The 12,900-nt window shown below is 45.3% G+C and overlaps 1 protein-coding gene across 1 annotated transcript; it reads left to right on the top strand.

Annotated features, from left to right (window-relative positions):
* The first annotated feature begins 62 nt into the window (after positions 1-62).
* On the top strand, positions 63-8,363 carry fbxl8 (F-box and leucine-rich repeat protein 8). Its single transcript, XM_055648599.1, has 3 exons — positions 63-406; positions 3,407-3,603; positions 5,885-8,363. The coding sequence occupies exons 2-3, from the start codon at positions 3,467-3,469 to the stop codon at positions 6,861-6,863; spliced, it is 1,116 nt and encodes a 371-aa protein (XP_055504574.1). The 5' UTR covers positions 63-406; positions 3,407-3,466; the 3' UTR covers positions 6,864-8,363.
* Positions 8,364-12,900: the final 4,537 nt, after the last annotated feature.

The following is a 12,900-nucleotide window of genomic DNA, read 5'->3' as shown; positions in this document are numbered from 1 at the left end:
CACATCCGCACTTGCGTGGATAGACTCCACACTGACAAACCTAGCGCGGTTGTGGGTTATTTGAAATATTTGAAAAGTTCTTCAAAGGTGCGAGTCCTTTACAGGTTGCAGAACGTGTATTTGCAGTGTCCATCAAATTACCTGAACCAAAGCAGTCTGGAGTTATCCTTCCAACTGCGTGTGGAAGAGCATCAACGGAGGACTATAATGCCCACAATGCAAAGCGACGGTGCAAGTGCCCTATTCCAGTGCATAGGCGGGCCGCTTGGCATTGTGGGGCTGGGGTGTTTGCGCATGGGCAGCTCAGGCTCACTCTCCTCCCGCCCCCGCCTCACCAGTCGCTTGTTGCTGAGCCCAGCATCAGACCCACTCACCGGCCCTCAAGTCACGCCGCGGCTGAATTAAGGTACGTGGGCTGCAGCTGATGGAAGGACAGTAACAGAGGAGAGAGAAAGTATTGCCAAAGGCACCAGGAAATGGAGAATGCACTGTCAGTGTGTGGAGAGAGGCCTCTCAGTGACCAGTGTTGGCAGTTACCTTTCTCTCTTATTTGTTGTTTACTTTTCCTGGACCTGGCTGCGGGGAGAAGATGTGTGAAAATTGAGGAAATTATACTTTACGGCACTTAATATTAAATAATACTTTAGAGGACTGAATAATACTAAAGATTATTTAGAGGACTGAATAATACAAATACTTCAGAGCACCGAAGAAGCATCACTGGTCTTTTCCTATTTATAGATTTATCTATTTTGTTTATATCTAAATGTTATACTCGGCAAGCTAAAGAGCAATCCTGTTCTACCTACCCTTGACAGTAAATGATCATGAGTCCTGCCATCAACACCCGCGTTCACCTTTGCTCAACTAAATCATTTGTATAAACATGATGGGTAAAAACATGGTGGGTAAAGAAGAGTTTAGATATTGGGCCTTTGACAGTGAGTGACTCGCCTCCTGACACATCTACATTCTTTGCGTGACTGCAGTCTGTGTCATCTGTGAGGTATTTTGTACACTGACAGCTTCTAACACACCCACACCCTCTAACACTATAAGGAACATAGGTAGGCTCAGAGGAACAACACTTCAGAGGTTCTCCTCCCAGTCATATACGACCCTACTCTGTTCCTGCGTGATCACTGTTTAAATCTTAGGACTCTATCCTAAAGCCCTGTGAATACCTTAATCAGGAAAACTACAGTGTACAAGAGGATGACTCGCCTTCACCTTCTATGGGCAATCACGGGTGCCTGACAATACCGTTATGGTCTTCTGAACACATCCGCGTCCTATAAATGATTGGATAAAGAGGAAAGTTTGCAACACAGAATGCTCAAATCCATGCAATCCTGCCATCCCTTTAACCCTCTCTAACCTATCTGGACCTCATTTGACACCTAGTTCAGATAAATGGTCTTTGATCTGAAACATTACCTTTGTTTAAATAGCTATATTTAAGAGGGAGTTAGATGTGGCCCTTGTGGCTAAGGGGATCAGGGGGTATGGAGAGAAGGCAGGTACGGGATACTGAGTTGGATGATCAGCCATATCATATTGAATGGCGGTGCAGGCTCGAAGGGCCGAATGGCCTACTCCTGCACCTAATTTCTATGTTTCTATGTTTCAATTTCCACAGATTTTGGAAATGCAGGAACTGCAGATGCTGAAACCTTGAATAAAACAAAATCAAAGTACTGGAGTAATTCAGCAGTAAGGCTGCCAGACCCAACAACTCACTCAAATACTTTGTGCTTTCCATAAATCCTGTCCGATCTGCTGATTTTTTTTCTAGCATTTACAGTATAAAAAAAGTTTGCCTTTTAATTTTGTTCATTAATATTTACATCATCTAGTTACTTAGTGTATATTCAATTCAATTCAACTTTAATGTCATCGCACAAATACAAGTATCAGTACAACGAAATGCAGTTTTGCGTCAGTCCGTAGTAGTTGTACATAAAGAGAAAAAAAACAAGAAAAAAATAGACAGAGAGAAGATACAGAATAATCAGGAAATACAGAATGATTAAACAAAGGGGGACGGAGGGACCAGAGAAATCTATCGTCGGGACTCCGAGTTCAGCAGTGTGATTGTGTTGTTATAGAAGCTTTTCCTCATCCTGCTGGTACGTGACCTGATGCTCCTGTACCGCCTCCCTGATGGGAGGAGGGCAAACAGTCCATGGTTGAGGTGTGAGGGGTCTTTGATGATCTTCCCAGCCCGTCTCAGACACCGTTTTCGGTGGAGGGCATCCATGGCAGGGAGCGGGGCACCGATGATGTGCTGCGCGGTTTTCACCACCCGTTGTAGTGCTTTCCTGTCCGCAGCAGTGCAGCTGCTGTACCATACCGTGAAGCAGGTGGTCAGGATACTCTCTATGGTACAGCGGTAAAAGTTGGTCAGGATCTGGGGGGGACAGGTGGGCTTTCTTGAGCCTCCTAAGGAAGTAAAGGCGCTGCTGTGCCTTTTTGATCAGCTTGGAGGTGTTGAGGGACCAGGACAAGTCCTCCGAGATATGCACTCCGAGGAATTTATAGCTGGAGACGCGCTCCACCTCAGTCCCGTTGATATGGATGGCGGTATGACTGCCTCCTCTGGTCTGCCTGAAGTCGACAATAATCTCCTTCGTCTTTTTGGAGTTGAGGATGAGGTTATTGTCGGCACACCAGGTGGTCAGGTGCTGGATCTCATCCCTGTAGGCTGACTCATCGTTGTCGCTGATCAGTCCTACTACCGTGGTATCGTCAGCAAACTTAATAATGGCGTTGGATCCGTACTTTGGGATGCAGTCGTGGGTGAAGAGGGAGTAGAGGAGAGGGCTGAGCACACAGCCCTGTGGCACTCCGGTGTTCAGTGTTATAGTGGAGGAGGTGAGGTTATTGACCCTAACAGACTGTGGTCTGTTAGTGAGGAAGTCCATCCCATCATATCATCAATAATGAGACCAAATTCTAGTGCAGATGCTTTCACAGGAGGGACACAATATTAACAAACACTTTCAGGACTGAAGCAGTCATCTTGCAAAGAGGCTGACAAAGTAACACAATGTGACGTTCTGCCAAGTGCCCGTGAATCTCATGATCAAGATAGACACAAAATGCTGCAATAACTCAGCATCCCTGGAGAGACCATCAGTCTGAAGAAGGGTCTCAACCTGAAATGTCACCCATTCATTCTCTACAGAGATGCTACCTGTCCCGCTGAGTTACTCCAGCATTTTGTGTCCATCTTCAGTTTAAGCCATCATCTGCAGTTCCTTCCTACAAATCACATGATCAACCCTGGTTTATGAAGAGCAGATAACGTAACCAGTACAGTGTTATTCGTTGACTCATAAAGTTAAAGATTTAGACACCGTTCAGAACTGCTTCTCTGTGATAACCAATGTTGATATTGTTGTAGGAAATTTCTTTGCGCAGATGCCATATCTCGAGGAGCCCCTCTTGTGCACCAGGAAAACTAATGGAGATCCCTGAGGAAGTCCTGGCCATGATATTTTCTTACTTGTCAGTGCGTGACAGGCACTCGGCCTCACGGGTCTGCAGATGCTGGGCGGATGCCGTTGCTTCTCCTCTTGTGTGGTACCACACATCAGTGAGGTGGGTAATCACTGCGATTTCTCTCTCTGCTTGGCTAGAGCACATCACACACAACACCCATCTCAGTTCACCATTTAAGGAATTTTGCGTTTTAGAACCTGCAGGTATTGGCAGTCAAAGTCAATAAAGGTTTTTTATTGGTAAATATTACTCCATTTATGTCAAACAATATCCGTGGTGGGTGGGGGGTGCGTGTATATAGAGTTAAAGGCTGATGGTTTTGAGTGAGTTGGAGGTCGCACTCTGCTTTGTATAAACTGCTCCTATGACCAGGAACAAAGTACAGTAGATAGATATAATCATTAAATTCTATGGCATAGGAGAAGGCCATTCAACCCATCATGTCTGTGCTGGTCCCGTGAAAGAGCTATGTAACAATCCCACGTTTCATCAAGTTAGCAGGTCAGGCAGCATATCTGGAGAACATGGATAGGTGACGTTTTGGGTCAGGACCCATCCACCACCTCCAGAATTGCTGCCTGACCTGCCTGACCTGCTGAGTTACTTCAACACTTTGTGTCCTTGTTTCTACCACTTGCTTGATCCTTCTCCACTACCTCGAAATTGGTCCCCCTATTTGTGCATGAAACCAAGGCTTCGAGCATCCTCTTGTGGACAGAAATGGCAACCAAGGAGAGCAGGAGAGTTCTCCAATGTTGAAAGATTCCAATTTATCATTCAGCCAAAAAAACAAATCAAATTACCTGCCCATTATTTCACTGTTGTGTGCGAGAGTTTTGCTTGCAAAACTTCCTGCCACATTTCTATTCTGCAAAGTTACTGCCCTTCAAAAATACATAACTGGCTATAAGCAATAACCAAAGTGTGGAACTGATTAATACTTTATTGTCACATGCACTTTGTACAGTGAGATTCTTTGTTTGCATACAGTACAGGTATCCAAGAGTCGCCACGTAAAGGATGCCTCCAAAGTTACAAAAGGAGGAACTGTTTTGAAGCTGCTATTGAATCTGCCAATACTTGCAGCTCTATAAACATTCGTTAGGCCACATGTTGAGTATTGCATGCAGTCGCCCCACTACAGGAAAGGATGTGGAGGCTTTGTAGAGGTTGCAGAGGAGATCTACCAGACTGCTGCCTGGATCAGAGGGTTTCAGCTACAGGGAGAGGTTTGATAGACTTGGATTGTTTTCTCTGCAATATCAGAGGTTGAGGGGAGACGATAGAAGTATATAAAATTCTGAGATGCATGGATAGGATAGAGTATGAGAACCTTTTTCCCAGGGTGGAAATGTCCAACACTAGAGGGCATAGCTATAAGGTGACAGGAGAAAAGTTTAACGGAGATGTACGGGGCAATTTTTTTTACACAGAGACTGCTGGGAACCTGGAACACATTGCCAGGGGTGGTGATGGAGGCAGATGCTATAGTGGTGTTTTAAGAGGCTTTTGAATAGACATGTGGAGGTGCAGGGAATAGAGGGATATGGATCGTACAGGCAGATGCGATCAGTTTAACTTGGCATCATGTTTAGCACAAACATTGTGATTTGAAGGGCCGATCCTGTGCTGTACTGTTCTACGTTCAATGTTATGTTTTCAGGATGTGGATTTAGTTTTTGCAAGGATAGTTGTGGTATCATCCACAGCGTTATCAGTGAAAATTGAGCTGTTTTTCTTTTTAGTACTTTGTGGGGAGAGGATTCACTTGTCATTTAGAGATATTTTTGTGCCACCACACAGCGATATTTGCCTGTGCACAATAGTTTAGCTGGGCTCTTGTATATCCATTGGGACTGTAACAAAGTAAACGTATTGTGAACATTGGATGGCTTTACACAATGAGTATGCTCATTTTGGTTAACCGTATTTTACTCGTAACCCAGTACATAAAAAGATAATCTGTTGGTTGCATTCACTTCCTGGCTTACCACTATTTATCATTATTCCCACACCAAACGATCTAACTCTCGCTTGAAAACATCCAGTGAATTGGCCTCCACAGAAAATTCCACAGATTCACAACTTTCTGGGTGAAAAAGGTTTTCCTCATCTCAGTTCTAAATAGCCTACCCCTTCTTCTTAAACTGTGACCCCTGGTTCTGGACTTCCCCAACATCGGGAACATGTTTCCTGCATCTACCCTGTAAACTAGCATCTGCAGTTCCTTCTTACACACTGAGACAGTCGGCCTTGTGCGTAGTCTTCCAGTTTTGGCTTGGTAGCTGAAGCACACACCCTTCACTGTGTAGGTTTCTCTGGAACCTGCTTGGCTTCCAAATATGTTTGTGCTAACAGCCTAATGTGCTTTTGGTGACAGCTGTGCCCTGGGAGAGGAGGATGAGTGGAGTGTGCAAGCATGCAGCCAGTTCCAGCAGAACATGAAGTACCTGAAGATTTTGTGCGACCAGTCCGTGGAGGCAAATCGCAAGAACGTGGCAGAGATCCTGCACAATGTGGCAGCGTCAGTAACTGGGCTCTTGGGCCTCACTATTGTGTGCACCGGTGAAAATCCCTACTTCTACTCTGGACAAGACTTGTTGCAAAGTGTCAATAGTTTATTCACAGCAAATGCTTGTCCACATCTCCGGCACGTGGACTTCAGAAAACTGACGTTCACTTTGGACGATGGCATCATTCACCTTGTCACCAGCAAAAGTCCGTGTTTGGAGAGTCTGTTCATCAATAATAAGACGTTGGTGTGTAAAGTGACCTCAGAAGTAGTTAAAGAGGCTCTGAGAAATTGTCCAAAGCTATCTACCCTGGGATTGTTTTACACAACTTTGACAGAAAATGTGCTTGCTGAGTTGCTTCATGTTGAACGTCCACCAGTGAAACTCCTTCAGCTACACTGTGAGCGTATGGACAAATATAAGCCAACCATCCCAGCTGAAACGTGGGAGGCTGTGGCAAGGAGACATCCAGCCCTCTCTGTTGACATTGAATTGGATCACACAGTCCCTGCTAAGAAAATATCCCAAATCCTGCAATCTGCTATCCCAGTATCCAGTGTAGAGTTAAATACCTTCACTTTTATGGTGGAGCAAGTCAACTTTATCTCCCAGAATTACCAAGGCACCTTGAAAAGGTTGGTTCTCCAGACAACCTCCTCAGACGAACTGAACCGGGCATTGAGGAGACTGGCATCTTGCTGCCGATCTTTGGAGGAGATACACTGCTACTGTGTGGTGTCTGCAGACACTGTGCGCACGTTTCTACTTTGCTGCCCCATACTCCGCAGATATACACTGAAAACAACCAAAGAACCTCACCCCTGGCTGCCAGAAATCCTACAATAATTTTGGGAGGAAATGTGGATTGATCCTAGCTGGCTTCTAACATATTGGGGCAGCACGATAGCGCAGCGGCAGAGTTACTGCCTTACAGTACCACAGACCCGTGTTTGATCCTGACTACGGGTGCTGTCTACCCGGAGTTTGTATGTTTACCCCGTGACATGCGTGAATTTTCTCTGGGATATCTGGTTTCCTCCCACACTCCAAAGACGTACAGGTTTGTAGGTTAATTGGCTTGGTATAATTGTAAATTGTCCCTAGCATGTCTAGGATAATGTTAGTAGAAACATAGAAAATAGGTGCAGGAGTAGGCCATTCGGCCCTTCGAGCCTGCACCGCCATTCGATATGATCATGGCTGCTCATCCAACTCAGTATCCCATCCCTGCCTTTTCTCCATACCCCCTGATCCCTTTAGCCACAAGGGCCACATCTAACTCCTTCTTAAATATAGCCAATGAACTGGCCTCAACTACCTTCTGTGGCAGAGAATTCCACAGATTCACCACTCTCTGTGTAAAAAAAAATATTTTCTCATCTCGGTCCTAAAAGACTTCTTTCTTATCCTTAAACTGTGACCCCTAGTTCTGGACTTCCCCAAATTCGGGAATAATCTTCCTGCATCTAGCCTGTCCAATCCCTTAAGAATTTTGTAAGTTTCTATAAGATCCCCCCTCAATCTTCTAAATTCTAGCGTGTACAAGCCAAGTCTATCCAGTCTTTCTTCATATGAAAGTCCTGCCATCCCAGGAATCAATCTGGTGAACCTTCTCTGTACTCCCTCTATGGCAAGAATGTCTTTCCTCAGATTAGGAGACCAAAACTGTATGCAATACTCCAGGTGCGGTCTCACCAAGACCCTGTACAACTGCAGTAGAACCTCCCTGCTCTTATACTCAAATCATTTTGCTATGAATGCTAACATACCATTTGCTTTCTTCACTGCCTGCTGCACCTGCATTCCTACTTTCAATGACTGGTGTACCATGACACCCAGGTCTCGTTGCATTTCCCCTTTTCCTAATCGGCCACCATTCAGATAATAGTCTACTTAGTGTAGGGGGATTGCTGGTCGGCGCCGACTCAGTGTACCGAAGGGCCTGTTTCCGCACTGTATGTCTAGACTAAACTAAATATAGGAAAATAACACAGCAAATGCTCTTCAGCAAATGTGTGCACAGAAACGGGTCGGCTGAGGTTCCTCCAAAGAGAAACATGTGTTACAAAAGTTGAAAACATCTTAACCCAAGACAAGGATATTGAAAAGACCACTCTTTACCGGCACAACTGCAGATATTAAAGTTATTATGAGTTACCTGGAGGTGAATAGTTAGACAATTCTGTCCCAAAACTCTACTCATTGTCCCCACAGTCTCCCCAGCCCTTTGCCGAACACTTTATATTTTATAGTGTCTCTAATGTCTGATTATTCTGGTCAGTCAGTGTTTAATGCCTCAAGACCTTCTAGATATATTGGAACTGTGAATTTGTAATGCAATTTTATTTGTAGGAAGGAACTGCAGATGAAGGAACAACGAAGGTAGACACAAAATGCTGGAGTAACTCTGCGGTCCAGGCAGCATCTCTGAAGAGAAGGAATAGGTGACGTTTCCGGTCGAGACCCTTCTTCAGACTGAGAGTCAGGGGAGAGGGAGCCGAGAGGTATGGAAGGGTAAACAACAGATGAAAGCAGATGATAGTAAAGAAATGTAGAATGGTTCATTCAGGGCCGACCTTAAGCCGATTGGACCGATTGCTCCCAATTGGGTCCCGCGCCTAAGGGGGCCCCGCGCTAATTTTCCGTATTTTGTACAGAAATATGAATATACGTTGTTAAATACAGATTTTTTTTTGGAAAAAACCATTCACCTTGTTAAAAACGAACATGGATAAAAACCGCTGCACCGGCCATCAGACAAAAACGATTTGTCAACTGCCACTGTTAGCACTTTTTAACAGCCAATACTTAACATGTAGTTATACAATGTGTCATCAATGCATCGATCCACATTCCTCAGTAAATGTAATTGTGTTTTGACCAAGTATTAATGACGCCGCGTTCCTTTGATTAAAATTTACGGGACTCCCGTGAAATTTATTCAAAGGAATGCGACGTCATTTATGCTTGGTCAAAACACAATTACATTTACTGAGGAATGTGGATCGAAGTATTGATGACACATTGAGAATTTCTTCAAATCCACTCCTCACTTCCTGGAGTGCACCACTGGCTCACTATTGTTTGTGATGTTTGCTTTTCAAATATATTCAAGTATTTCGCCTGTCTGCCTCTTGCAAAAACGGAATGCATTAATAGCATGTCTCAATCTCGTCGGGTTAGTTCACCTCATCAACTGCAACTCTCCAGAATGCAGCTTTCTCCAAAGATCTTTCTCTACTACAGAATTTAGTGTCTACCTTTAAAATAAATCCCTGGTCCGCTGAAGAAACAACACGATAGACCACTCTGGAAGTGCAAGTTTTGCTGTACACCTCATACTGTAGAACACATCATAATACACCTTGAGTGAATTAATGGGGTTAGATTTTTTTTATAGGTTGTCTAGAATTAATCGATACTCACCCTATGTACCTTAAATCCGATTTGTTTTTGTTTTCCTATTTGTCATTTTTTTTGTGCCCGGTTATTTGGCAGCCAATCAAACGCTGTCTCTAAGGGGGTTGCGTCCAATCACCGACCAGCTTGCCTTAAAATTCCCGTCCAATCGGCCTCCTCCCGTCCAATCAGCCGCTATCTTCATGGGCATTGTGCCCAATCACATAATGCAGTTTAATGGTAATTAGCAGCTACGGTAAAGGTTGGAAGCCACCGGAGCTACTGACATCCAGACGGGGGCAGGATAGATTAATGTATAATCCATAGCACCTTAGTACAATTTCATAATATATACTAAAGAACAGGGCTGGCAGACCTTGGCTGGGAACCTGGGGCTCACTAAAATTGTTCCCAATTGGGCTCCGTACCTCCTGAGGCCGGCCCTGGGTTCATTGTTAGCTGAGGGGAAGGTGACAAAGAGGCATACAATCAGAAAATTAATTAGAATGACAGTGAAACTATTCAGAGAATTAGTGGGGGGAGGACAGTTAGAGAGGGAAACAATTTTAGATTTTTATTTCAGACTTGCAGCATTTGGAGATTTTTTTGCTGTTCATCCACTGCCTCCAACCTTTCACAGCCATTCTCTTTATCAGCTCAATTCAACAGATTTTAAAATGCACGTATTTATACTCCCCATAGATCCTACCTGGCCTGCTGATGTGTTTCCAATATTTATAGTTTGCTATGCTGCTGCAAAGCAGCCTCCTTTGGGCATTAGAGAGAAAGAGGCATGGGACAGTATATGAAACACAACCTTGGCGAAAGCACCATTTGCTTGGGTTGCCAGATAGGCTTTCACAAAATGCTGCCATTCTAAGTTCCAAAAACATCATTATCATTAGAGAAAACATACCAATGAGATTAAAGGCTAACGTCGCTTTGGCCAAATAATCTCCATCTGAATGCCTTATAAGAAGTGACTAGAAATGGTGGCACCGATAGTAAATTGGCAGTGGAAAGAGTTAGCAGCTTCAAAAACCTGGCCATTAACATCACAGATGACGTCCTGAACTGGCACTCATCATCAGGGATCCTCATCATCAGACCCTTGTCCTCTTATTGCTGCTACCATCAGGCAGGAGGTACAGAAGCCTGAAGTCCTACAGGTTCAGGAATAGCTACTTTCCTGCAATGATCAGGTTCATCAAATTCAATCCTATCTCAGCAACAAAACTCTACAAACCACTTCTTACACTACCATGGACCTGTTTCCTCTTATTTTTGTGCTAATGTCTTGGCTTTTATTTTGCACAAGCTTTTCATTTTTGATGACTTAGATAATTTATGCTCATGTTTGTTCTCTGAAACAATGTATCTGTGATGCAGCTGCAAAAGGTTTTTCATTGTACCTGTACCTCACTGTACATGTGAATATACCAATAAAGCAATGTGGGTTAGTCGGGTAGAGTTTCTACTCAACAATGACTCTCGGGATGTTGCTCGTGGTATATGTGTTTGCAACTTATCAGCCCATGTCCGAATGTTGTTATGGTCTTGCCTGGCACTTGCATGGCTTATTTCAGGGGTCTCCAAACTATGGCCAGGTCCCGCCACCAGATTATATCCGGCCCGCAACAAGCTCTTAACACGTTCCGTGCGGCGGGCTATTTAGCAGGTTCTGTGGTAGCGCAGCTTTAGAGCCACAACGTGGAAACAGGCCCTTCGGCCCATCGAAGCGATGCCCGTACGCACAACACACTCGGAACAAATCCAATTAACCTGCAAACGTGGAGTGCGGGAGGAAACCAGAACACCCGGAGAAAACCCACGCAGCTACAATAAACTCCGTACAGACAGCACCCGTAGTCAGGATGGAACCTGGGTCTCTGGCGCCGCGAGGCAGCGACTCTTCCGCTGCGCCACCGTGCCACTGCTCCTGTGTTGCAAAGGCAATTTGTGCGGGGTGGTAGTGTGGGGTGGGGAGTGGAGCGAGGGGGTGTAGGGGGGAGCTAGTTGGCGGCAGGGTCGGTGCGTAGCCGTCTACCCCCGTGAGGGTGACCCGTGAACAGCTCCCGCTCCGGGGCGCCACACCTACCTGGACCCGTTGACCGGGTCTCTGCCGGCGCGGACAGGGGAATCCTCCTCTGCCCTTCTCTCTCTCTCTCTCTCTCTCTCTCCCCCTTTCACCCTCTCTCTCCCCCCTCTTTCTCTCTCTCTCCATTTTTGCTCTCTCCCTCTCGCCAGCCCTGCGGAGATCGGTAGTGTGTGTGTATGCCCGATGGATGAGCATTATGTGTGTGTGGGTCTTTGTGAAATATGCCTGAGGGGTGATCACAGTGTGTGTGTGTATGTGTGTGAGAAGGAGAGAGAGATAGAGAGCATGTGAGAGAGCCTGTATGTGTGAGTCTGTATGCGTGTGTCTGTCTGTGTGTGAGTCTGGTTTGGTGTCGGTGTGCGGGTCTGTGTGTGTTTCGGTCTGTGGGAGTCCAGGTGTGCGCGTGCGTTTCTGTGTGTATGTGTGTGTGTGTGTGTGACATTTCTTTATTTTTTCCTATGGCCCGCAAAAATGTGCCAAATATATAATGTGGCCCTCATGCTGAAAAGTCTGGAGTCTCCTGGCTTATTTCATTTGCTGAGGAGTTGTGAATGGAATTATTCATTGCGTGGTCATCAGCAAGCATTCCCATCTCTGACCTTATGATGGAAAAAACATCTGATGAAATGTAAGATGGTTACGCCTAGGAAACTGCACTGAGAAACTCTCTCAGTGATATCCTGAGGTTGATTTGAGAGATGAAGTAAATGACGTTCAGCCCCTTGGTGTCCAATGGCAGCAGAATAAATGCTAGATTGTGTCCTTTCTCCACCGTGACCCCGCAGTGCATTCTTCAATATGTGCTCCTGCACTTTGGGATGTGCCAATCGATATGGGTGCTTTTCGCTGTCTCCTTACACCGAAAGGCCAAACAGTTTCAGAGTGTCTCACCGGGAGCGATTCTGACCGCCTGGAATATTTAAGAAAGAACTGCAGATGCTGGAAAAATCGACGGTGGACAAAATTGATGGAGAAACTCAGCGAGTGAGGCAGCATCTATGGGGCCTGTAATATTTATGTACAGTTTTCACAGTTTCCCTCTGACCGATGTGTTAGTCATACAACATGGAAACAGGCCTGTCGGCCCAACTTCCCCACATCAACCAACTATTCCCACCTGTCTGCGTTTGGCCCTTATTTCTCCAAACCGATCCTATCCATGTGCCTGTCTAAATGTTTCTTATTGTACCTGCCTCAACTGACACAAACTCAGAATGTAAGAAAGGTGTACAACGATGTAGATGGTAACCTACCAACCCACATGTCTTTGGGACGTGGAAGGAAACGGAGCTGCTGGAGCAAACTCATGCGGTCACAGAGAGAACATGCAAACTCCACATAGATGGCACTGGAAGTCAGGATTGAACCTGGGTGTCTGGAGCACGA

The sequence above is a fragment of the Leucoraja erinacea genome, chromosome 17 (assembly GCF_028641065.1).
Source record: "Leucoraja erinacea ecotype New England chromosome 17, Leri_hhj_1, whole genome shotgun sequence".
Taxonomy (NCBI): domain Eukaryota; kingdom Metazoa; phylum Chordata; class Chondrichthyes; order Rajiformes; family Rajidae; genus Leucoraja; species Leucoraja erinaceus.
This window is presented reverse-complemented; position numbering and strand designations above follow the sequence as displayed.